The sequence below is a fragment of the Carettochelys insculpta genome, chromosome 5 (assembly GCF_033958435.1).
Source record: "Carettochelys insculpta isolate YL-2023 chromosome 5, ASM3395843v1, whole genome shotgun sequence".
Classification (NCBI taxonomy): Eukaryota; Metazoa; Chordata; order Testudines; family Carettochelyidae; genus Carettochelys; species Carettochelys insculpta.
Window position 1 is genome coordinate 18,148,349 of NC_134141.1, and position 23,918 is coordinate 18,172,266.

The 23,918-nt window shown below is 39.5% G+C and overlaps 1 protein-coding gene across 7 annotated transcripts in view; it reads left to right on the forward strand.

Moving 5' to 3' along the window:
- ELAVL2 (ELAV like RNA binding protein 2) overlaps positions 1-22,408 on the forward strand; it is a 61,300-nt gene extending 38,892 nt beyond the window's left edge. For 2 of the 7 annotated variants that reach the window (XM_074994057.1, XM_074994059.1), the window contains exons 4-7: positions 13,186-13,339; positions 15,947-16,172; positions 21,570-21,608; positions 22,078-22,408. In XM_074994057.1, coding sequence (XP_074850158.1) covers positions 13,186-13,339; positions 15,947-16,172; positions 21,570-21,608; positions 22,078-22,408 — 750 coding nt within the window. Of the gene's footprint in view, positions 1-13,185; positions 13,340-15,946; positions 16,173-21,569; positions 21,609-22,011 lie in introns of all 7 variants that reach the window. The other 5 variants (XM_074994058.1, XM_074994060.1, XM_074994062.1 and 2 more) reach the window with 4 other exon arrangements.
- The last annotated feature ends 1,510 nt before the right edge of the window (positions 22,409-23,918 follow it).

The window sequence follows — 23,918 nt, forward strand, 5'->3', positions numbered from 1 at the left end:
AAGAAGACTCCTTTACTGGCCCCTCCCAGGGCTCACTCCACTAGGGCGGTGGCGGCATCAACAGCCTTTTTCAAGGGCGTTGCGCTAAAGGACATCTGCAGAGCGGCGACCTGGTCATCCTGTGACACCTTCGCCAAGCACTACGCCCTTCACAGGGTATTCCAAGAGGGATACCCAGCTCTCAACAGCGGTCCTCTTGGGGACAAGCTGTACATGATCCGATTACCCACCTCCTATCTTGGGTTACTGCTGGGTAGTCACCTAATGTGGAGCACCCACGGGGACACTCGAAGAAGAAAGAGAGGTTACTCACCGTAGTAACGGTGGTTCTTCGAGATGTGTCCCTGTGGGTGCTCCACTACCCGCCCATCCTCCCCGCTTCGGATCTCTGTTTAGCGTTTTGCAGGAGCATCCGAGGCGGTTGGTCAAGGAACTGGCAGGGACCGGATCGCACACGTGGCCAGAAGCGCGCAAGGGAGCGGCGCGCACCGGCGCATGCGTGGTCCGGCAGAAACTGCTTGGAAGATCCGATCTGCGGCGCTGGGCGAGCCCGACACCTAATGTGGAGCACCCACAGGGACGCATCTCGAAGAACCACCGTTACTACGTTTAGTAACCTTTCTTTTAGGTTGGACATTAGGGAAAAACTTCCTAACTGTCTGGGTGGTTAAGCACTGGAATAAGGTGCCTGTGGAGGTTTGTAGAATTCACATCATGGGAGATGTTTAAGAGCAGGTTAGATAACGCCTGTCAGGACTGGTCTAGAGATGGTCCTTGGTCCTGCCATGAGTGCAGGGGACTGAACATGATGTCCTCAAGTTTCCTTCCAGCTCTGGCATTCTGTGATTGTGTAAGCTGCTTAGGTCATCTTTTCTGAGTCACTAATCAGCTCTGAATTAGTGACTTGTGTAAGACAAGTTGCTTATCTACGGTGTATATACTGATATGGCATTAATCCTAAAGGCTTGTGTTGATACAGAATGCACATATGGGTGAAGTTTGCCATCTTAGTCTTCTCTAAGCAGCGACCCAGCTAGTACCATATCAGTCTTGTGAATTGTACCAGAGTTATTTTGTAGCTAAAGACTTCATTCTGTTTCTGTTAGTATGTGGTGCTCTTTCCGCAGCAGTCTAGATCTGGCAAAAATACTAACGTGCACAAACTGGTCCTTTATTGTTAGTTTCGCATATCAGCAGGGAGATAATTCTTAGCCTTCACACATTTAGTTCAAAGTGTGAGGCTGTCCCTCAATATTTGATTTCCACAATAGAATGTGATTAAGAGCTGGAGACGTAATTGACACTACGGGCCTTGTCTCCCATGCATTTTGCAGATTCAGTGGCAGCTTCTTCAGCTGAGTATTTAGAAATACAAATGTAAAGACAGTAGGAGAGGTATTTTAACTCATTCCAAAGTCATGGAATGACTTTGTTAAAAATACTTGTATTTTTTCAATTTCAGGCCCATTGTAGTAGTGACAGCAAGTTTTAAATTTCTGTCATGCTGACCTTTGGCAATAGACGTCTATAGTGTATTGTGGTAGTATCAAGAGGCCCCAGGCTGGTATCAAAGGTAGATTCTGCTAGGTGCTGCACACAGAGGACAAAAAGGTAGAAATCCTTGTTTCAAATTGACAGTTCTAGCAGTTAGGGTGTGCAGACTCAATCTGCTGATCTAATCACATTGAGATATTGAATTCAGCTTACCAAACAGTTTGATCGTAAGATGGTACTTTTAGTTTTCTAGAAAGCATTTTGTGATTCTCTCAATGCCCCCCACCCATGCTGTTTGTTTTTGTTTTTGGAGCACAGTGCTTATTGGAACCCTTCTTAGTGCAGAGTTATTCATAAGAACAGAAAATGAACTGGTTGAAAAAAATCTAACTTGTGACTGGGATCAGTACACGCTCTTCTCTTTCTTTCTTATCCTTTCATCTGGTTCTACTTGCTTATATGTATTCACTCTCTGGGAAAGTTTATACCCTCCGGGGCAGAAGATAGTGAGGCTTGAAAAGATGCCTACAGATACTAGGAAAATAAGCTGGTGGATATATTAGTGTGTTGAACAAAGACTGAGAGCGCCAATTATGTGTGTCAATTTGGTTTGTCAGAACAATTTCACATTTAGAAAAAACAAATATTGGCATAAGAACAGGCATCTCCAGTGGTCTAGTCTACTCTTCATGTTTACTTAAAACTGCTACCAAGTTGCAAAGCTGACGGTCTGAGGAGAGGCGCTGTCTATAAAGACAGGTGCAGACAACTTAATTTTTCTACCCGATGTCAAAAATGAAACTGGGTGTAGTAGTTTAAGCTGTCATGGATGGGAATGGGGAAACAGCTTTTCTGCACTTTTATCAATCAATCAAACTTCTCTGCTTAGAGGAGGAAAACTACTTGGATGTGCAAAGTTGACTTCTGGATGACATCCCTTAGGGGAGTGGTGTCTCGCAGATATATATTGGTGAATATTTTCCCCACCCTCATCATGCCAATTCAGATTGAATTGGGCTAAAATGCAAGGTTAAAGGTTAACCATATAGTATGGGAGAGATTATCAGAGTTTACTTAATTGCAAGAGTTGGCATGGAATTTTCTGAGATCACCACTGACATTGATATGTATATTTTCTTAATCCTAAATGAGCTTCAAGTAGAACCATTCAAAGTGTTTCTTTGTGTTTTGGCTTTTGTCAGCAAATTCAACTTCCAGAACTCAATCCATCTTTGAAAGTTATTTGGTTTCTTGCTGGACAAAAGCAGGTTAAACACTTCTTTCAAGATTCCTGCAAGAAACATTTTTGGTTGACTATCCAGGTATTATCACCTGTCAGGGAACATCAATTAAGAAATATTTAATCAAAAGTATTAAATCTGTAAGGTTTCTTCCCCTCTTCCATAGCTTTTGCATATATTTCAAAACAAAACCCTTAGGATTAAAATTGAGTGTCATTCATGCCAAGTTGGCAGAAAGTTAATTTTTCTGGATTTCTTAACCATATGTGTTTAGTGAAGATTCCCTTCATTGTTACCACCACCAACTGTCTAATAGAAGTTAGTGTAATGCAACACAATCGTAAAATGGGAAGACCGTTGTAAAATATGTTCTCATCTGAGTGCCAAGAAATTATATGCCATATTTAAAGGAGATGTGAAATGAGGAAAATACAACAGGTGCACACAGCTTTTGAAATGGCGTGTGCTTCATTTCTTCATTCAGTAGCAATGCTTGGTTAATTGTGAACCATTCCTGTTGCCAAACTAGGTAATCATCTTATCAATCATCTAATCAACTTTTGTAACATGATTTGTTGCTTGCCAAAGAACATTCCCTGCTTATGACAGTGTTTTAAAACGGTTGCTGTGCGCTGTATATAATATAGTGGCAGTGCGGCTAGTGCATAGGCTCACTAACTTCTTAAGCAGACTTCTGCTAGTGCTGAATGTATGTAGCAATGAGGGTATTTTTCAATCAAATTGCCACTTGTAGGTCTGACCTTTGCATGTTAATGGACGTATATTAACAAAGGAATCTTTGGGATATGTATTTAGTGATCTTCCTCCCCTAACTAATGATCTTGATCTGAGAGATGTGTTTGTTGGATAAAACTTGTTAGGATTCTGGAGACCAACTTTGGGGGTGAGGAGGAGAATCCTTCATTGCTTTTCTTGCACTGTTTAAAGAATGTTGGTCTATCAAGTGGCAAGAGGGGCTTCTATCTGGACCTTCAGTTAAATCAAGAGAACTTGATATCAGCAGAGAGGGAAAGGGCATAATGCTAGAATGTTCTGCTGCTTCAGTTCTGCAAAGCACTTTCGTTTATCTTGAGACTACAGTCCTGAGGTATTTAGCCCATCAAGACGACTCAACAATTTATCTTTGAACAAAGTAAAGGTGTTTTTTTTTACCTACGTTTCTGCAGGAATTCTATTAAATGGTAATTATAGTTGTCTTGCTATGCTATAGTTAAAGCTTTGTCAGTATTTCCATTTGAAATCACTTTTGTCAGTCCCCTTGTAAAATTTGTTCTAACAAGACTCAATACACAGTCACTCCTGAAGACCTTTTTTACCATTTTTATAATAAAATATGGATGTTTCTTAAAATGTAAAACTCTTGAAAGATTTAAGTTGATTGACCTCTAATCGACTCATGGTTATCCCAGTTTTTGGCTGAAAATTAAATATTTAGTTTCTGTCATCAACCTAAAAGGGGTTTTTGTTTCATGATTTCCATAGTTATAAAAGCATTCCTGAGAAATATTAAATTGGCATTGTATGTGCAATTGTTGCTTTGTCTTTGAAATGTATTGAGAGAGCTGAGACTTGGAAGAATGTGCTTTGCAGTGGCAAGTACAGTAAAACCTTGGTTATGAAGTGACCACTCACTCACTTGCCTCACTTGGAACCATAAGTGTGGGAGGCTAAGTATATAAGTATAGTTATTGTTGTGTTGGGATACAGTGCTATCCTGAAAAAGCAACTCCATGGCTAAACACCATGCTTGAGCCAGCAGCACCATTTTGAGCACAATATTTCATTCCCGCTACCCCTTGCCATACAAGGGGTAGCAGAAAATTCAGAATACCCACTTATTTTGATGGCAGTAAGCTCAGAATTTATGCAATTTCTGCAACACAAATTGCTTAGTTATTTTGATTTATGGCTATGGTGTAGCCATAGCCTGATTGCATAGCAGCAGAGAGAAAACAGTACTGTTTTTTAAACATTAACTACCAAAAAAGTGCTGGTAAGGAAACAGCTTGATCCAATCAATATGGCTAAAAGCAGCAGATGATTTGAAGCCATACCAGGACTTCCTGAAAAAGGCTGCCTCTAACCTCCAGCGTCCAAGCTGGGGAACTGGAAAATCTGGTAGATACTCTTTTGGGCATACTGGACCAGGTGGCCTCTGGGACACTCTCTCCAGGCCTTCCCTTTACATGAAAGGGTTGTGAAAATTGGCCAAAGCCCTGTGGCAGGCCCCTTCCAGCCTGCCCATTTCCAAAAAGGCGGTGCAGAAATTTGTCACTAAGGGATGTGACTACCTCTTCTTGCAGCTTAATGACCAACTTCCTCATGGTAAATAGATGGGAATGATGAGGACAGACCTAGGCCACTCCTAAGATTAAAGTTCAAGGCAAGTCCATCTTCTTGGCTTATTCAGCTTCTAGCCTGAGTGGAAAATTACCAAGCCCTGATGGCCACCTCTGTTGTGAATGTGGCAGGCTATGGTCAATTTTAATCTGCCCTTCCCCAGGCCTCCAGAAGTAGTTCTGGGCTTTGGCTGATGAGGGCACTACAGGAGCCAAACAGGCACTCCAGATGACCTCTGATGCAGCTGACTCCAGCTCACTACATGGCCATGGTGGTTTCTAGGAGGTGGCATTCTGGATGCCACTCTAGGCCTCTCCAAAGGCTCAGCAATCAAGCCGGGTCACGAGAAACGCATCTTGTAGAACATCAGTTATAGAAGCAATTCTTAACTCTCTTATCCAATAACCCCTTGCTACAGAACTGACACTTTTTCAGTAGAAAAAGGGGAATTGCAAGGCTTATTCAAACATACTCTTTTTAAAATTGGCTGCATGGTCTAGTGTAATATTGTAGCAGTTGTCTGTGCATCTGCAAAGGGCCATTTAATACTGTTGTATCAGTCTAGCAGTAGATTCTAACAAAAAATAAAAGCAAAACTTGCAAAAAGTATGACCCTGGACTGCTCTTTAGCAGACATCAGTTGCATATGGCTATAGTTTGGGGACTCCTTGTGAGAACCTGGAAGCCTTGGCTTTCTTGTGGTGATTGTAAAACATGCAGTCCCAGGAAGTAATGCAGGTTGCAGAGTGGGGTTTGACTGTCTCTAATAGGACGTTACATCGATTGGTTGAGATCTCTTTGCATGTAACGTACCTCCCCTTCTTGGCCACTTGGTAGTAGGACTTCACAGCTGTGTCTGACAAGCTCTGCTCTCTGAGTTACTGATGGGGAACCAGACTGGGTGAAATAGCACAGTTCAGGGTTGAGTGAGATCCTTGAAAATCTGAAGGAGGCTGATTTAAACCTGTGAATAGACTCTGTGGGATGTTGTGGTGTAATGTGTTGCAACTGTCCATCCTGCCTAGGAGATGTCACTGCATTTATATGGGTTGTAGCCTCTCCATGCATCCATCTGAGCCAGAAGTAGAATGAACAGTGCTAGTTCATATGCACATCCTGCAGGCAGGTGTGTGCTTGTTTCCAGATGGAGACGGAAACAAATCACAGTAGCAAGAAATTTCTAGAAATGATGCTCTGTATCTAAATCCTCGTGATACACTAGCGTGTGAGAATTAGTGTTTTTACTTGCTGTTAGATCAAGCAGGACAGATTAGCTTGTACTTCAGCTTCCTGATAACTGGGACTCCTAAGATCTGTACATTTCCAGCTTTCCCATAGACTTACGATGGCTGTGTCACTTAATCTTTGAGTCTTAATTGCCTACAGGTAAAGTGGGTCTAATACTGGTTTTCCTCATAGGCTTTGATCCTTTAGGTTGAGGTCTATAAGTGGGAACTATAAATCCTGCCTTCTCTGTTGGGAGTCTTTGGAATACAGCTGAAGGCTTAAAAAAAATCATGCCAAGTGGTCAGTGGAATACCAGGAATAGTTCTGGATTTCTAACAGTGGATTCAAAGACGAGCATCACTTGTGATCCAGCTTATAGAGTGATTTTAAATAAGTGCCAGACTTCAGTGTGCCCGTATGCGAGCATTATGCTACAGTGATGTTATTAAATAAAGGGAGAAACCAGGTAACTTCTTCTAGTGGGTAGGCATGCATCTAGAGTTGCTGTAGGTTGCATGTGTCCATGATGGCCGGGCTAAAGAGACAGGACTCTGACAAATGATCCTGCTGCTGGTAGATCTTTTGTGTGATACAAAGGGGGTTCTGTAGACTGTAGTAATCTCTTTTCATCTGAGAGTGCTTCAAAACCCCTGCACTGTATACTGGATCAACTGGCACATCTTCATCTAAATACCTTTCTGGTTTGCAGAGAGGCATTACTGATGTATCCATCTTGGACTAAGAGCTCCTGTTTCTCCAAATTTGTTATGGTTGGTAACACAACTAGCAATGAGTTTTGCACTTCGACGTGTTCATGCACAATTTGGTAAGATAACAATCTGCAGTCATGTTACGTGAGTCAGATACTAAGATGTAAAGAGAGAGCAGTTTAGGCAAAGTTATCAAACTCTTCTGTTTTAATGTGAATTTGATCTTAGAGACACATGTTTAGGAATTAAAACCCCCCTGGTTTGGTGGTGTGGTGTACTAAAGTGTCAACTGCAACACTACCCACGTGAGCTCCTTTTGCAATCCCAGCTTCAGCCCAGCCCTAGGGCTTTGTGGTTAATACCCTGCCCAAAAAAAAAAAAATCTGATAGCAGTGTGTACTGCTCTCAGATGGAAAGGTAGTTGACCGCTGTGTAGACAAATCTCGTTCAAATCATTGCTATCGTATGCATGGCAGTTACAGCCCAGGCCCCAGTGGGCATGATTGATGTTAACTGAGGCCCTTATTGATGGTCCTTAGTTTTTACCTTGAGCCTGAATGGAAAAACTGTTCTCTTCAATCCCTGAGGTGATCTGTACCAAGTCAGAGTTGACCCATACGTTGGTGTCGGAGGCTACAGCTACACATAAGCCGTGACACACAATAACTTGTGCAACACACATTGTGCAAGTTATTTCGAGGTAACCTATTTCAAACTTCTTGCTTTCTCTCTCACAATGAGGGGTAGTGGGAACAAAATACTACGCTCAAAGTAGCCCTGCTATTTCAAGCACAGTGTTCAGCTACAGGTTTCTATTTCAGGATACAGATGTCTTCAAAGATAGAAACCAGAGTGTAGCCATAGCATATGGAGCCTTCACTCCACTTGTTGGTGCTTGTCTCCTAAAACATGGCACTGGACCTATAACCTTTTAATGGCAATAGTGCTAGTGGTAAATACAAAGTTTGATGGGAACATAATATATTTAGGTCTAGTATTTAATTTACGCAAGAATGGCAGCATGTTAAACAACTTTTAATGAATTACACTAGTTTTGCAGAGGTTGAGCTTAAACTTTCTTTACGGAATGAAATGTAATTTATCATGTCTTTGGCTAGAACAAATGCTAGAATCAGCTTGCTGCTCTTAAGGTGATCTATCAAAATTAACATGTTTAACAAGGTAACTTTATATATGCAGGGAATAGTTTCTGCTTAAAGCAGTGGTTTATGGATTGAGGAGTTCGGGAACACTTTCAGGAGGGTGCACATGAAAAAAAATTCAAAAGCTCCTGCCTTGAAGTGGATATAATGCTGGGAAATGAAGCTTTTTCCTTTTCAGGTTTGGTAGGGAAGAATAGCTCATCCAGAATGGAATTGCAACAAATTTTATCATTTCCTGTTCCAAGGATAGTGTTAAATTAATGAAAAGTAGGATCTGAATCTTTCTCTCCTGTGTACTTCAGCATCTCTTATCAGTAGTAAGGTACTGTGGGAAGAGTTCTTGACTGGCATCCAAGACGTTAAAATTCCTAATATGACTATATTCTTTTGGTTCAGAAGGAATAGCATTTGAAAACTACAGTGCAATCATATTAAATGTTTTTGCCCTTCCTTATGAAGGCATGGAAGGGGCTCATAAATCACCTGTGAAGTTTGCAGAAACGTTCAATGCCCCTGTTTGGAACATTCAGCTTCTCATCTCTCAAAGCATGAATCTTGTCCCTGCTTTCAAAGGTTCCTAGATGCATATAAGGTGACACATGTTGGGTGGGACAGCCCTGTATTTTGGATGCCAGAAAAATATCCTGACTTACTGTTTTTTTGTGTTTGTTTGTTTTTTAAAGGGGCTAATTTGGTCTTGCAACTCAGTACAGCACTGAGGTAATGGTACATGCACAGGAATTGGTTGAAGTTTCTTCCTTTGTGGAGACCATATTCTCTCTCTACCTTTCTTCTTGCAGTAACTCAAGATCTTTGAGAGAACAAAAAATTGAATTCCAGTAATGGATTGTTTTTAAGAAAAGCAAATCTTTTAGACTGAATTAAAAGAAAATAGCTAAATACAGAGCTTCCTTATCTTTTTCAGCCACTGTTTGAGATGCCATTCTAAGATCCCTTGTCTTTATTTACGATGCAGTTTGTAGGATAATGGAAAATTCCGTAAAGCTTGTTTTTAATATTTGTCTCCATAGTAGCTGTGTGAGCATTGTACAATGTGTATCATCTTTAAATATTAAAATTGTAAGCTTTCTGGCTGCCTTTCAACTTAGATTGTGTGCTGAGTGGTTTTGACATTGCATAACCTTGATCTTCAGCCATTAAATATTCACCTGTAGAAACAGCTTTGCAAGTAACTTTGAGCATAGTTGTTAATTAAATGGATATAGAATATATGGCTGGATCACATACAGAATCAACTACTATACTAACGAGAGCTTGGAGCAGTGGTACAGAAGCCGCATGTTGGGAAGAAAGAATCAGATGGTGTACTTAGCATGCAGATAAAGCAACCAGTTTGTGGATTTTATATGGCAGTAGGGTTAGAAACTAATTAGCAATCCTAGGTAAGCAAGTGCTCCTTCTGAAATAACATTTTTTCTGTCTGTGTTGTGTTTTTCTTTAGGCGTACTTGTTTTAAGCATGTGATATCAGATGGGCACAAGTTACTAGCAATGTTGGGTTGTAATTGAGCTTCCCTTCCCTTTATTTTTTAAACTCATTGTTCTCCTTAAAATGACTCTTGGATTTTTTTAATGAACTTCCCAAATGATATCTGCAAACTTACATCTGCCTGTAGGCTGATACAGGATTGCATTTCACTGCTGCTGTCTCCTGTGTAGCTGTCTGTTAAAACTCCTTCCTTTAATCAGTTATTTTTTCCGTTGTAGCCTTAGTGCTCTTCATTTTTCCAGTGCAGCCTGCTTGTAAGAATTACAAAATCTGATCAATTGAATTATATTTCCTAAACAGTTTGTATGCAGAGGATTGTGCTAGTCCTGTGAAATCTAGTGATAAGGAAGGGTACTTCTGTTTTATGTTGAGTATTAGTGAAAGCTCATACTTTCAGGGTGCCACCAAATAGCACAACCCCAGTCCCACAGTACAGCATGGGAAGAATACACAAGTCAGTTTCAGTGCAAAAGAAAACTATTAAATGTGTGTGTTTAAAAAAAAAAAAAAAAAAAAAAAAAAAAAAAAAGGCAAATGAGTATTTTACTACTTTATTGTGAAAGGAATGGGTGGGCTGATAAATGAGGTACCTTTTTGTTTTAAAAAAAAAAAAAGTATTGCTTTTCTTCTCTCTGATGCTTTTGGTTTGCAGTATCTGATTAAATGATAGACAAGACATATTGTTGGGAGGGTTTTGGTGTATGACTCCTGCAGTGTTCTTTTGTGGAAGGGAAAAAACTATGGCCATGTTTCCTTAAAGAAATAGGGGCAAAACTTTATTCTAAATTAGCAGTGCTATTCTGTACAGGATAAATCTGCATTCTTTCCAGTCCTGCTGAATGGAGACAGAGTTGGCTTTATTTTTTGAAACTGCAAATAATCTTGCTGCTGTGTTGGCCAAATATCCCCATCTTCCATGGTGTGTTCTGTCATGATAGTACAGATGTCAGTGTCTTGCGCAAGGGAGTCCTTTCTTCCAGGGAACTACTTTTATCTCCCTTTTTTGTCTCTGGCTCACACATTGAGTTTAGGCTTGAAGCAGATACTTCTAGCATCTGAAATCTCTTCCTACCATTCACCCAATGTTTATTCCTCCCCTTCTTCTGTCACAGAGTTCAGTAGCTAACATACTTTTGCAGCTAGCAGCTTGGTCGGCTCTGGATGTACAGCTGCATAATTTGAGGATGTCAAGAGAAGATAGGGGCCTCAGTCTCCTATTGAACACTGACTTGCATCCTCTCCCAGGATTACCATGGAGGTAGCAATCACTGTAGGGCTATCAGTAATGCTGTTTTTTGAGCTACTGTGATTCTGCTCTTCACCAGAACCTACAAATAGTTTTCAATAAAAACTCACTGTGGCATTGCGCAGACAATTGTGGGAGATGTGCCGTGCATTGGATGGAGAAAAAGCAGCCCTATTAAGTATTATGTACAAAAGTGCTGACTGGTCTTCAGTGCATTATTTTTCTAAGCAGTACAAACTTGAGGAATAATCTTTCTCTGATCAGGCAGTAGATAGGCACTACTACTTATAGAGTAGTACTTATATACTACTATTTATAGAGAAGTAGAAATATCTGGCATTCAATGCTAATTGAATAGATTTAACGGCATATTTATAAATGTTTGAGATAATTGTGGTTTGCAGAAACGTCTCCATGGGAGACTTGTATCTGATCTGCAGTCATCTCCTTCCTTTGCTTGTCGTGTGTTAGATGATTACAGGTTGAACCTCTCTAGTCCTAGAACTCTCTCATCCAGCAATGTCTGTAATGCAGCATGATTTTATTAGCTGGGTGACCACTTATCATGGGTATGGCCAAGTTTTCAGTGGTCCCATAAAATTTCTTTGCAGCCAGCAGTTCTGGTTCTCTATTTTCTGTGCTGTTTTAGCTGTAATTTACCCCAAAGGAGACAAATGGTAGTGTTAGCACAGCTCCTCACCCCCAGAGCTATGTTGACTGTCAGAGCAGTGCTTCCATGGCACCTAAGGGGCCCTGGGCCCCTTCAAGATGCTGGACCCCAGAGCAACTGCCCCCATTACTTCCCCTCAGCCTGTCAGCAGGCATCACTTCAGAAAAGGGGAGAAACTGATCAGAAGCACTCTGGCCACCCTAAAGGGGAAGACGCCAGATTCTGTTATCCTTGCTGTGTTTGCACAGACTTTTGGTTTTTTAAGCCATGAAGGTGACAGTGCAGCTATGTTGATATCCATGGGAACTGAGACTTGCCTAGTGTTAGGAAGTCAGGCTGCTTCTTTAAGGGCTTAAGAATTTAGGAACCTGACATTGGGAACATAGTCTTGAAAATCTTGACAGAAATTCTTATCCCAGTTTTAGTGAGATGTCTTTAAAGTAACTGGCTGAAGTTCATAATATCTGATGCCCAAGAGAATTTGCAATACTATTAGTCAGATTTGGTTGTGGTACCTAGCATCTCTTCAGAATGCCAGACCTTGAACAGTATGGCGCATGCCCACCCTGGTTACTTGTTCTGAAAAATAATTGTAAATTCATGTAGTACTTCTAGTCCCATTTTAGTTCTAACCTTCAGGAATGATTTGTATTTTGGAGGGCAGGCGGCGGAGTCAGCCAAATGCAGAAGAGGAGCAAAGTAAAAGTAAAATTACTTTTAATCTGGCATGTCCAGGACTGGAGAGGTGCCAAATTTTTCTGAACTATTTGTCACCAAAACCCCCATGCTCTAGTTCAACTCCCTATTCCCCCACCACAGCTCACCACTGCCACACCTTCAGCTTCTTCACCACCTTTTGCGTACCCTGGCTTTACTCCAGCCTCTGCTCCCCTCCCACGGCCCCAACCCACCACCCAAGCCTCAACTTAAGCATATTTCGAGGTACGCATATCTCAAGGGACTTGTGTGTGCTGGACCATCAAATTTTGCCAGATAGTCCATAAATCCTGATGGTCTAACATCTTGCAAAAATAGGCCCATTTATGGGGACAGTCAGTCTGGTTTAAAGGAATTTTACTGTACTTTTAATACTGGAATAGCAAAGTTGCAAATGTGTTGGACTGATTATCTTAAGACAGCTGATATTTATCTTAAAACTAACCATAATTCTTGCATTTTAGTGGGTAGGAAGAACAAAATGACTGGATAAAAATAGCTTTTATTTAACTTTACCCCTAAAGGGCCTCAACTTGTCAGAGCTTTTTTTTTTGTGTGTTATCAAGAGCTGGCTTAAATATGCAGTCATAACACTGTATTTGCTGTGAGATAGGGCTTTAAACTAAAACTTTAACTGGCTTGGAGTACTCAGTAAATCCTATTTCTTTGCTTTTATGGTGTTCTCTGGATTGTCTGACATTAAAGACAACATTGGGAATTTAACTCCTTGAATAGGGCCATTGTAGTTAACTTGTAGTCATGACTAAGTGGAAGGAACAATGTTTTATCTCATTTCAGTCGTGGTCTGATTGCATTTTTTAAATGAATGTATCCTTCCTTTCCTAAGGTTTCTTATGCACGACCAAGTTCGGCTTCTATCAGAGATGCAAATCTGTATGTCAGCGGACTTCCAAAAACAATGACCCAAAAAGAACTAGAGCAGCTCTTTTCACAATATGGACGTATTATTACTTCTCGTATTCTAGTTGACCAAGTCACTGGTAAGTAGGCAACTGCTTTGCATGGTATTTTACTTTCTCAGACTGGCAGATTTGTGAAATATTCCACCTTCCAATGCAGGAGTTTTGCCTCCAGAATGTATCAAAGGTATATGTGGGCCAGAAAAATGTAATTTTCTGCTGGAATTGTTCATAAATATGCATGGACAGAAATAGATTGTGCAATGTGGTGAGCCAGCCTGAGTCATTTCTACCCTGAAGGTGCAGGTTTGAAGCCTGTTTCATGGTTTGTAATAAATATATAGCTGCTATAATCTTCATTTTCCAAGCTTCTGCATGAAAACAGTCCTTGTGCTTCTTATAAAATGGTGGTAAACAATCTTTTTTTATAAAAAGCAAAATTGTATGCAGTAATGCACAGCTGGTTCTCTCAGGCTAAGATTACAGAAAACCTGAACTGGTAATTGCTGTTAATACTGTTTTCAAGGTTATCACGTACTAAGGGCACATAGAAGAATATGAAATTTAAGATCCTTAGGAGTAGGTAAGTTCTGTACTTAAGCAGTGGTAGCACACATTAAAAGCAAACTAGGAACTCAGGCAGATTTACTTTTTATAATAAAAACAAAAAGCAGTCAAGTAGCACTTTAAAGACTAGCAAAATAGTTTATTAGGTGAGCTTTCGTGGGACAGACCCACAAAAGCTCACCTAAAAAACTATTTTGCTAGTCTTTAAAGTGCTACTTGAGTGCTTTTTGTTTTGATAGTGTATAGATTAGCACGGCTCACTCTGTTACTTTTTATTATAGTGGTGCCTTCACTATACCCTGGGTGCCAAAAAAGTCCAGTGGTCTTTTAGTCAGATTTGGATTGCAAGCCCACCCCGTATACTCACAACCATTCAGTTGGCAGAACTGAAATTTGGAAGTAACACATCTTCTGTCTACACCAAAGTTAGTCTGTAAAGTCTAAAGGTGTTTACACAGAAATGAGGAAATGCCTGGAGTGCATTTAGAAGGCCTATGACAAAAGCTAAGGCATTGATTAGAGAGAGGAATCCTTTTCTGTCCCTTCAACGCTGTTACTCCTTTTTAACCCCATACTATCAGTGCAGTAGATGGAAATTCCAACTGTCAGTGTTAATTTTGGTGCATTCTTGGGTAAAACATTTTTTACCTTTCTAGCTGATTCTCTATAAACAGGATATTATTGGTTGTAAAGGAAAGTATCCTAAATTTGTAGTTTATTTTTTGTACGTGCTGTTGTGTCTTATATGTAGTTAGTGAACAATTGCATGTAAGTATTCTGTAGCTCAAAACACCGAGCTGTGGTTTGTAGGCTGCTCAAGTGAATCACCAGTTTTGTGATTAAAAACCAATATATGCAGTTTCACTGTCCCCAAAACCACTTCATACTCATTTAAATTTCTCGTGTGTGCATGTATGATTTAGTACCAAAATACCCAGGTGAGCAGACTTCTAAAACTTCAAATGTGTAGTACCCCCTAAATATAGTAGGTGGAAGACCCTAAATATACATTCTTGTAAGTTACCCGAAGAACTTTTATACTAGAAGTATTTAAAGCATTTTAAATAATTTTTCACACAGTTCTAGAAGTAAAGGGAAAAGTTGGATTCAGAATGAGTAATGATGTATCTCAGAAATGTAAAGTTGAGCCTGTGGCATTCACCTCATTAAGATTCCTTGACAACTTATAACATCAAAATAGCATTGTTTATGAATAGAACATATTTTCTTTAAGAGCTTGTGTACAGACTTCTTTTTTCCTTGTACTTTTACTGATGCAGTTATTTGAAGGTTGTTTTGTTTCAAGTTTCTTCCCATTCACGTGAATTTGTCCAAGTAAGCACAAGTGGCTTAAAATCAGTTTCAGGTTTAATGTTCTCCTCAATCTCACCGTAAGAACAAACCCAACCCCCCAATGCTATTAGCACACCCTTACTTTCTGATGGCATCAAATGTTTTCATCTCACATTCCACTGTAGGTGTCTTTGAATGATCTGTTGGCAAGAAAAGCAGGAAATAAGGATTTTTTTTTTCCTGGGGGTGCTAAAAGCCTGTGCAGTAAAATATTAAAACCCTTCAAGTTAATAGGAGTATGAACACTGAATATTAAAGTAACAAATTCCAGTTGTTGAAACCTGGAACTTGTGCTTCAGTCTTGAACGTGACACAACTCTCCTGGGCATTCTTTGTCCCTAAATTATAGGAACATCCTCCCCTCACTTCCAGCCAAATACCTTAATTGGGACCAGTGTATTTTGTCTTTTTACTTATCAAGTCTATTTTAGAGCTGGTTCTAAAGTCCTTTTTCAAAGTGCCACATAAAGTTAAGTCTAGACTCAATGGATGTTACTTTCAGAATTTTTCCCTCCAAGCTGCTTGAATCCTTTCACTGCTAGAATTCCCTTTCCTTCTCCAGACTTCTTTGCATACAAGCTGTGTGGCCTACTGTATCTATAATGGATAAGACTGGACAGTAGGAAATCACATTTTTGTAATTCTCACCAGAACTGAATCGCTGCTGTTAGAAGTTTTGTTCATAATAACCTGTAAACTTACATTTAATCTCCCTAATGTTGGTCATTCTGCATGTCTCTGAATTACTGCTTCTTTCACACTGATCAGGTGTATCAAGAGGTGTAGGATTCATCAGATTTGACAAGCGGATTGAAGCAGAAGAAGCTATCAAAGGTTTGAATGGGCAGAAGCCTCCAGGTGCCACAGAGCCAATCACTGTAAAGTTCGCTAACAATCCAAGCCAAAAAACCAATCAGGCCATCCTTTCCCAGCTTTATCAGTCTCCAAATAGAAGGTACCCTGGACCTCTAGCTCAGCAGGCTCAACGCTTTAGGTGAGTTGATACGTTAAGTTTCTAGCAGAACCAATGAGGTCTGGAAATCCCAGGGTCCTGCTTATTTCAGTTTCCTCCTCCCACCTTCTCCTCCAGTGATCATTCTCCACACCATTCACAGGAGACGACATATTTTTTGAAAAACCTTTCAAATGTGTGGTGCAGAATGCTTTTCTTAACCCCAAAAAGGCAATGCCATGTATCCAGATCAAAGTGTCTAATTATATAATCAGCAATACAATATTAACCAGGATATTTTCTCCTCAAGCCCTGGTAGAAAATCATGGCTTTCAAAGTTACTTTCAATTTTCTAGAGTACTAATTTACTTCGTAAGCAAGTCAGTTCAATTAACATGGGTTTAGACCATGTCATTTTCTCCTTAGGCCCATGGCATGCCACAGCTCAAACACCACTCCGATCCTAGCTTTCATTTAGTTTTTTTTCTCTCCAGGTAGACCTCTAAATTCTGTGTGCCATATCTATTTGTTTAAACCTGTGTTTCAATTTTGAAAATATAACAACATTGTGTGGTGTTTACTTTTTTTGTGGCTCTTTTGTTTTCAGGCTGTTAGAATTTACAGCCCTAAGTATTTTTCAGCACTTTTTAGTGTGTCAAAAAGGACAGATGGTGAGAAGAGTGAAACAAATATTATCTATGTTCATAAACCTGTTAAATTTGTATTTTCCTCCACTTTTTTTTTTTTTTGCTTCACCCCACACCTATGGACAATTGCTGCAGGCCTGGGTGGAAGGTGGGATGGTGGGGGGGCAGCTTCCCAGCACCAGAAGGGATGGGACCAAGGGCAGAAGGCGTGAGATTAAGGCAGTGAGCCCCCCATGGACCATGCACTCCAGCCAGTGGAGGCAGTGGGAGCAACAAACTCCTTTGAAATACCATGCCTAGGGACAGCTGCCCCCCATGTCCCCTCGCACTCCATCCCCCAATGGGCCTGCCTAGTGTGCGTGACCAGAATACATTAAACTTTGAAATGCTTACCTATTATTGTGAAAGCAGCTGCTTTTGTGCTCAAGTTAAAACTGGATCTGCTGGTATCTCCTTGGAAAGTGTTCACAGTTACAAAAACTACAAACCATCCTCACTAAAACTCTGAATGTCCACACATCTGATGTGTGAAGTGTCTGTCTTTGCTGAGCAGCTGACCTGCAACTACGGTCATGCAGCTCATTCAGTGCTGGTGACATGAAGTGTCCCGCTCCTTTGCAGGCCAGGCAGTCTCTTAGGGGAAAGGGTAACTGGTTTAATTCAGTATTCAGTGGATTTCCTTAAATAGGGCATTTAAAAAAAAATAACTTCAGAAAACCGCTGAATATTGGATAAAAATAGGCTTGCCCTTTTTGCATGTGCAGACTGCCTGCTCCAGTGCTGATTGCAGGGGTGAAAAATTGCACTGCTAAGATGACACATCCCAGAGTGCAGTGTTATGAGCTAAGATCATGAGAGAGTTATTCTGTGGACCTGAAAACAGAGGTAAATAACTCCTTGCTGTCATGGCCTCCGTCTTGTGGCATTCAGCATCTTGTAAGATTGGCCATCAGTCCCTGAGTCATTCCTATGTTAGGTACAGTTGTTTTCATTAGTCTTCTATTGTAATCATAACTGAGGGGTCTCTCCAGTGGTGTGGTGTTAGCTTTTTAATAGTGATCATGGTGTCTGCCCAAGTCTTAGTCTAGCTATGTGAATAGTAAGGGTACACCAGCTGTTAGTTACTCACAGCACCCATGTGTTCTGCAGTAATGGAATTTATCATTGAACGCAGTCCTGTTATGCAAAATCATATTCTGGAACCTTGATTAAACTCCCTTCCCAGTAGAGATGGCTGCAGAACATGTAAACAGGCAGGTGTCTGAATCAATGTCTGCAAGTTACCTGAAACAGTGGCTTTGAGAGAAATGTAAATAGTCCTATCGAACTGAAAAATTAAACACTTGTGTTGAAAGCACGGTAGAGACACTAACCAATTGAATGTCACAAGCTGTGTCAGTTAAACTGATATAAGAACAGGGAACATCATACTTATAGGTGGGGACAGAATTACCGACAGTCACCCAGTGAATCAGTGGCAGAGGCAGGATTAGCATTCAGGGCCTTCTGACTCATTCCTCCAAAACATGCTATCTTGTCAATGGGGTGTTTATAAATTGACAGTTTAGAGGTTAAGTCACTGCTTTTTAGGGCTTGTGTGGCAGATGATGTACCTTGGGAGCTCTTATCTGTGTACTTTTTCAAGAAGCGCATAAATAATCACAATCATAGCATTTCTCATACTTTCTGGATGTCCCAAACCAGGCTAACAACCAAACCTAAAACTTCTAGCTTCTGCTGTGCAGTTTTTGGCTTGGTAATCTGCTTACAACAGTGTAGCTTTTATTTCTGCACAGGAAGATGATGATACAGTGGTATAAATTGCCTTATACTCTTAACGTTATACATTTTGCATAGTAATAACACCACCTAATATGAACATGATTAGAATACTAACCCTTGAATAAAGACCAGACCTTATGTGGCAAATCTCTTGTCTTCAGTGAGATGCCTACTAAGGGGTGATCTTAAATCCATTTATAACTGAATTTATAGATGAATGCCACCGTAAATGTTAGTTTTAAAATTCTGCCCAAATAGATTTACTTCATTTCTAAAGGTTAGAGGAGTTCTTAAACTTAAGTGTACCTGGGTTTCGCTTGTAATAAGCACTTTCAGTAGAAATGGACAGTAAGCTTCTGAAACCTAGGCTTGGCCAACACTAGGCGGGTAAGTATATTTCAGATACGCAATTCTAGCTAAGGCAGTTGCTTAGCTAGAATTGATGTATCTAAAATACTTACCTGACTGTCTTTGTAGAGGGAAGTCGATTGGGAGCAATTCTCCCATTGACCTCCCTCCTCACTATTGCAAGGAGTACAGGGATCACCTGCTGACCCCAGACAGATTAATTTTGTGCCTCTGTACCAGAAACACAAAATTGAACTCGGAAGATCAACCCTGAGCAAGTTGATCTTCCCAGAAGGGTAGACATACCCTTAAACTGTTCAGGTGTCCATGTTTTGGATTGTAAGTTTTTTCTTAAACACTTCATAGCGTGATAAAAGGATGGGTGAAGTGTATTGTACTTGAAAGGGGCACTGAAATAAGCTACTTAATTGTGCTGTCCTTTGATTTTTACTGGTGTGCTAATAATAAACGAAAGCAAGTATGATCACAAAATGCAAGCTCATGACCAGTGAGCAGTAGTTGGGTAAATATAAACAGGGCAAAAATAAATACAAATGCTCAACCATGCTGTACAGCTAAAACAGACGAAAAAAACCCTATCTTCCTAGGAAGGGCTTTGTTTGAAAACAAAACTTTTTAATTGTTACTTGTTCTAGTTTTGCTTCAGAAAGCAATACAAAATGTAGCTGTTTGTTAATCAGAATTCCTGTATTGCTGAAAATGGGAATTTTAAAATCAATCTGTAGTAACATAATAGTGAAATTATTTTGATAGGAATGTAAATGTAGTCTTAAAATATTGATTCATTTATGATCTTAGCTTTGAGTTAGAGCAGACAGGGAGCCTCCTTTCTTTTCGACCTATTAGATTCCTGCTGTCACTCCTCAACTTAATACAGCAGGTGGTTTTATTATGAAACAAAAGGACCAAGTTTTGTATCTGCAGTAATCTTCCCAAAAAGGTAGCTTGACTAATCTTCATAGGTTGCAGAGAAGCAGCTTGGAACATACCGCTTTGTTTTTGAAACCTCTTCAGAAAACTATATAATGTTCATGCAAGTCTGACAGGGAGACAAAGGGGCCAACAACTCTGGGGCCCAACAGCTCAAAAGGGCTGAGGACTCCCAGTCACTGCAACTGCTGGTGAGGTGACTCTCTGAGCAGTGCTGTAGGGCTGGCAGTGGGAGGCTAGCTCCCAGCCTGGACTCTTCCACCTGAGGCCTTGCCCCTTCTGGGAGCATGGAGCCAGTTTTCCCCCAACCCTTATGCCCAGGGGCCTGGCAGCTGACATATTTTGACTGTTCAAGATCAGCACTGATGAGATGGGTGTTTTTGGGGACTTTTTTTTTTTTTAATATGACTGAACTACAATACCATGTGTATGGAATAAATTACTTTAGTTGTGAGACTTTGAACCTGTAATCAAAAGTAATCACCCATGTCAGTGGGTTCTAACAACTTGCAATTTGACAGTTCAGTCACCTGATGTGACATGATCTGGTGATCTAAGTCCATATGCTTTTGGATATGAGCCCATCAGAAAACACCATCATAAATGGTGCTCATTTACAGTCTCCAAAGGACAAATCATTGAATATGCACTGAGGAATGGTAAATCCCATTTTGCTCTCTGAGGATAATTGCCCTACCTTTATCCAAATGGGCACTAAAAGAGATGTTGATTAAAAAGCAAGTTTTGGAAAGCATCATATTGCCTTTCTGCCTGTGGTATAGGCATTGTTCAGACTTTTCAGTATCAACATCCTTTCTGGGGTCTTCTTAAAAAGATGGGTTTTGTAATACAAACTAGGACAAGCTGGTTAATTTTTTTCTTTTGGCTAGTTTTAATGTAACTCTCAGCATAAAATCAACACTTTGCTATTTTACTGAATGTACAGGTAATTCTTATTTTGTAGAGTCCTACACTTGAAAGTAAGAGGGAATGTTACAGGATTTTTTCCTGGGCATGCATGAGTTTCTTCCTGGAATAAAGTCATAGCCTTTCCATACAGCCTCACAGTTTGAGGAAACAGTTAGATGTTTAATTAGAAATTTTAAATCTTCAAGGATACTCTGGCATCCTAGCATTTGTTGCATGCCACTTATCCAAAGACTTGCAGCTGGGCAAGGTGAAATTAACACTTAGTGTCTAATGCAATAGCAGGTTACCTTACTACATTAGAAATATCTGGTAAGATAAAACAAAACTGGAATTTGAAGTGTTCAATATTTTATGTTTTTTAATTTCTGTAACTTGAGGTAACTTTCTCTTTTCAATAATAGAGCAATACACTGATCTGGGTAGATCTGTGTGCTCCATGACCCCTAGAAGTGCATCCCTTCAGTAAGAACTGAATCTTGTATGAATACTTTATTTTCTGGAGAATTCAGTGACCATGTGGTCACTGGTGATGGCACTACTTTCTATACTAACCTGGACATGGGAAATTTGTTCCCATACATGACCTCCCCTATGTGAACATGCATGTTTGAGGGCAAATGCCTGTATTTGCAGTAAGATGTATGGTAAGATACGTCCCTTCTTAGCAGCTTTCAGACTTCGCATACAGATTCTGTGGATACATTTCAAGGAAACTGGCAATAGTACACCAAATTCCTTGAAGAGAATCCAAAGACTGAACACTTTGCTAAATGTTTTGCAGGTTGGACAATCTGCTCAATATGGCTTATGGAGTAAAGAGGTAATAAAGACTCATTAGGTTGATAACTTCCCAATACTTTTTTTTTTAGAGAAAATATTTTGGAGTATTGTAAATCCTTTTTTTTTCCCCTTAAGGTTTATGTTGGGTTCCTTTTTGCATGTGGAGTAGTTAAACTGCAACAGTTTTCATTTCAGTGCATCGTTCACTAAGGGAGAACCTCCTTTGTCCTATTCCATGGAATTCCTCTTGTTTTTTATTGTTAATCATCAGTTTCTGGCATGGTTTTTTCTTTATTTCTTCTAGCCAGACTCTGTTCCTCACTTGTGTAGTGCCAATCAGCATTGTGCATATTCCCTGTACATTCAAAGTGTAATTTACAATTTTTAAATTTTTGGTTTGGTTGGTGTGTTTTCAAAAACTGAAAATAGTCTGTTTGCTTTAGAATTGACTATACAATAGTCCCTCTTTTATTCTTATCCTTGATTCTTTGTTTCCCCACATTGTTTAGTAGGTTTTCTCCAATGACCATTGATGGTATGACCAGTTTGGCTGGAATTAATATCCCTGGACATGCAGGAACAGGATGGTGCATTTTTGTGTACAATTTGGCACCTGATGCAGATGAGAGCATTCTGTGGCAAATGTTTGGACCCTTTGGAGCAGTAACCAATGTGAAGGTCATCCGTGACTTTAACACAAACAAGTGCAAAGGTTTTGGATTTGTGACTATGACAAACTATGATGAAGCAGCCATGGCTATCGCCAGCCTGAATGGATACCGTCTTGGGGACAGAGTCTTGCAGGTTTCCTTTAAAACAAACAAAACGCACAAAGCCTAATGAATTATCCTCAGTCCATTTATATATGAAAACTATACAACAAAGGCAAGTTAAGAGAAACTTTATACATTAGTAAAATGTCTTTGTTAAGTCAGTGTTGAAATGGGGATAAAATGACTACTTAGCATCCTAAGAATATGTGAGATTTTTTTATTGCTAGTATTTGAATTAAAACTTCTTAAATATCTTTTATGTTTGAATATGGACAAGAGGTACAGGGTTTTTTACCTGTCACAATGCATTCTATTGCCTTCTTTTGAAGAAGGTGGACCTTTTAAAATAAAGAAGTTTCTTTTCTTTTTACATAGCTGCCTTGAACCTGTGAGTAAATATTGAGGCTTCGTGTTGTAATCCCTCAGTTGGTTGTTTTGTTTTCCCTGATTAGCTTTGTGTTTAATTAACATTTAATGCATTGCTGTTTTGTCTGTTCAAGAAAAGTATGTTGAAGTTTACATTTTATTTATGAAGTTATAAACAGTATTTATTTTGTAATTATAATTTGGGTTGGGGAAGGGGGTACATTATAATAAAAGCTTATTGTAAGAATACTGGAGAACTTTTCATAAAGCAGTACCTTGCCAAAGAGATAAGAGCCTCTTTGATGTGGGTTTAAAAAAAAAAAGCATCTATTTTTATAAAAAAGAAAAATTTGGAGAAACTTTTTACTGGTCCTGGAACAAATATTTTGACTTGAATACTTTGAGAAATCTCTTCATATGACACCTAGTGAGCTTTTAAAACTTACCAGGAAATTTGCAATGGTTGGGGGAAATTTAGAAAGATTTATGATGTAGAAATACTTTTGAGACCTTTGTATTAAGAAGTAGAATCAATGGGAAACACTGTTGGTTTCATTTTTGTAATCATCAGTGAAATTTCTGATCATCCTGGTTATTATGTGATAGGTGGCTCACATTAATTTGTGATTTTGAAACAAATGAAAATTTAAAAAAAAAATGCAGGCAAGAAATTTAAATTACTGAGAGATAGGGGAAAAAAATCTGTTCTTCCTAAAGAATTCCCTTCAGATACAGCTCATGGTGTTTAGTGATGTACTTGCAGTATTGTTTGAAGAATTGTTTTGTCTTAAGAAAAGACATTGCACATGGTGTGCACTGCAGCAAATCAGCAAAAGCAGTCTGAGTTGGGTATGTTTTGAAGGTATTTTGAAAGTTATGTTCAAGGCTAACACCTGAGCTTTGTGTAATGTAAATAAGACCTTGCGTTTAACCTTTCAGCTAATTTTGGTTTTGGTTTAATTTTTACTTACATTGCCAAGTGATGTTCAGATTTTGAATGTTTTTGTATGAATTTTTTTTCCTTTGTAAATGGCATTAACATTGTTACTTGAGGTCTGCTTATTCATTTTCATTGTCCTGGGGACTTGAATTTACAGTGCATCAGATTTGTTGCTAATTTTGTCTGTAGATAGTCCTAGCTTCAGCTGTTTATGGTGATGCTACATTTTTGTTTATAAATATGTTTGTGGTAAAAATGAGTATAACCATAG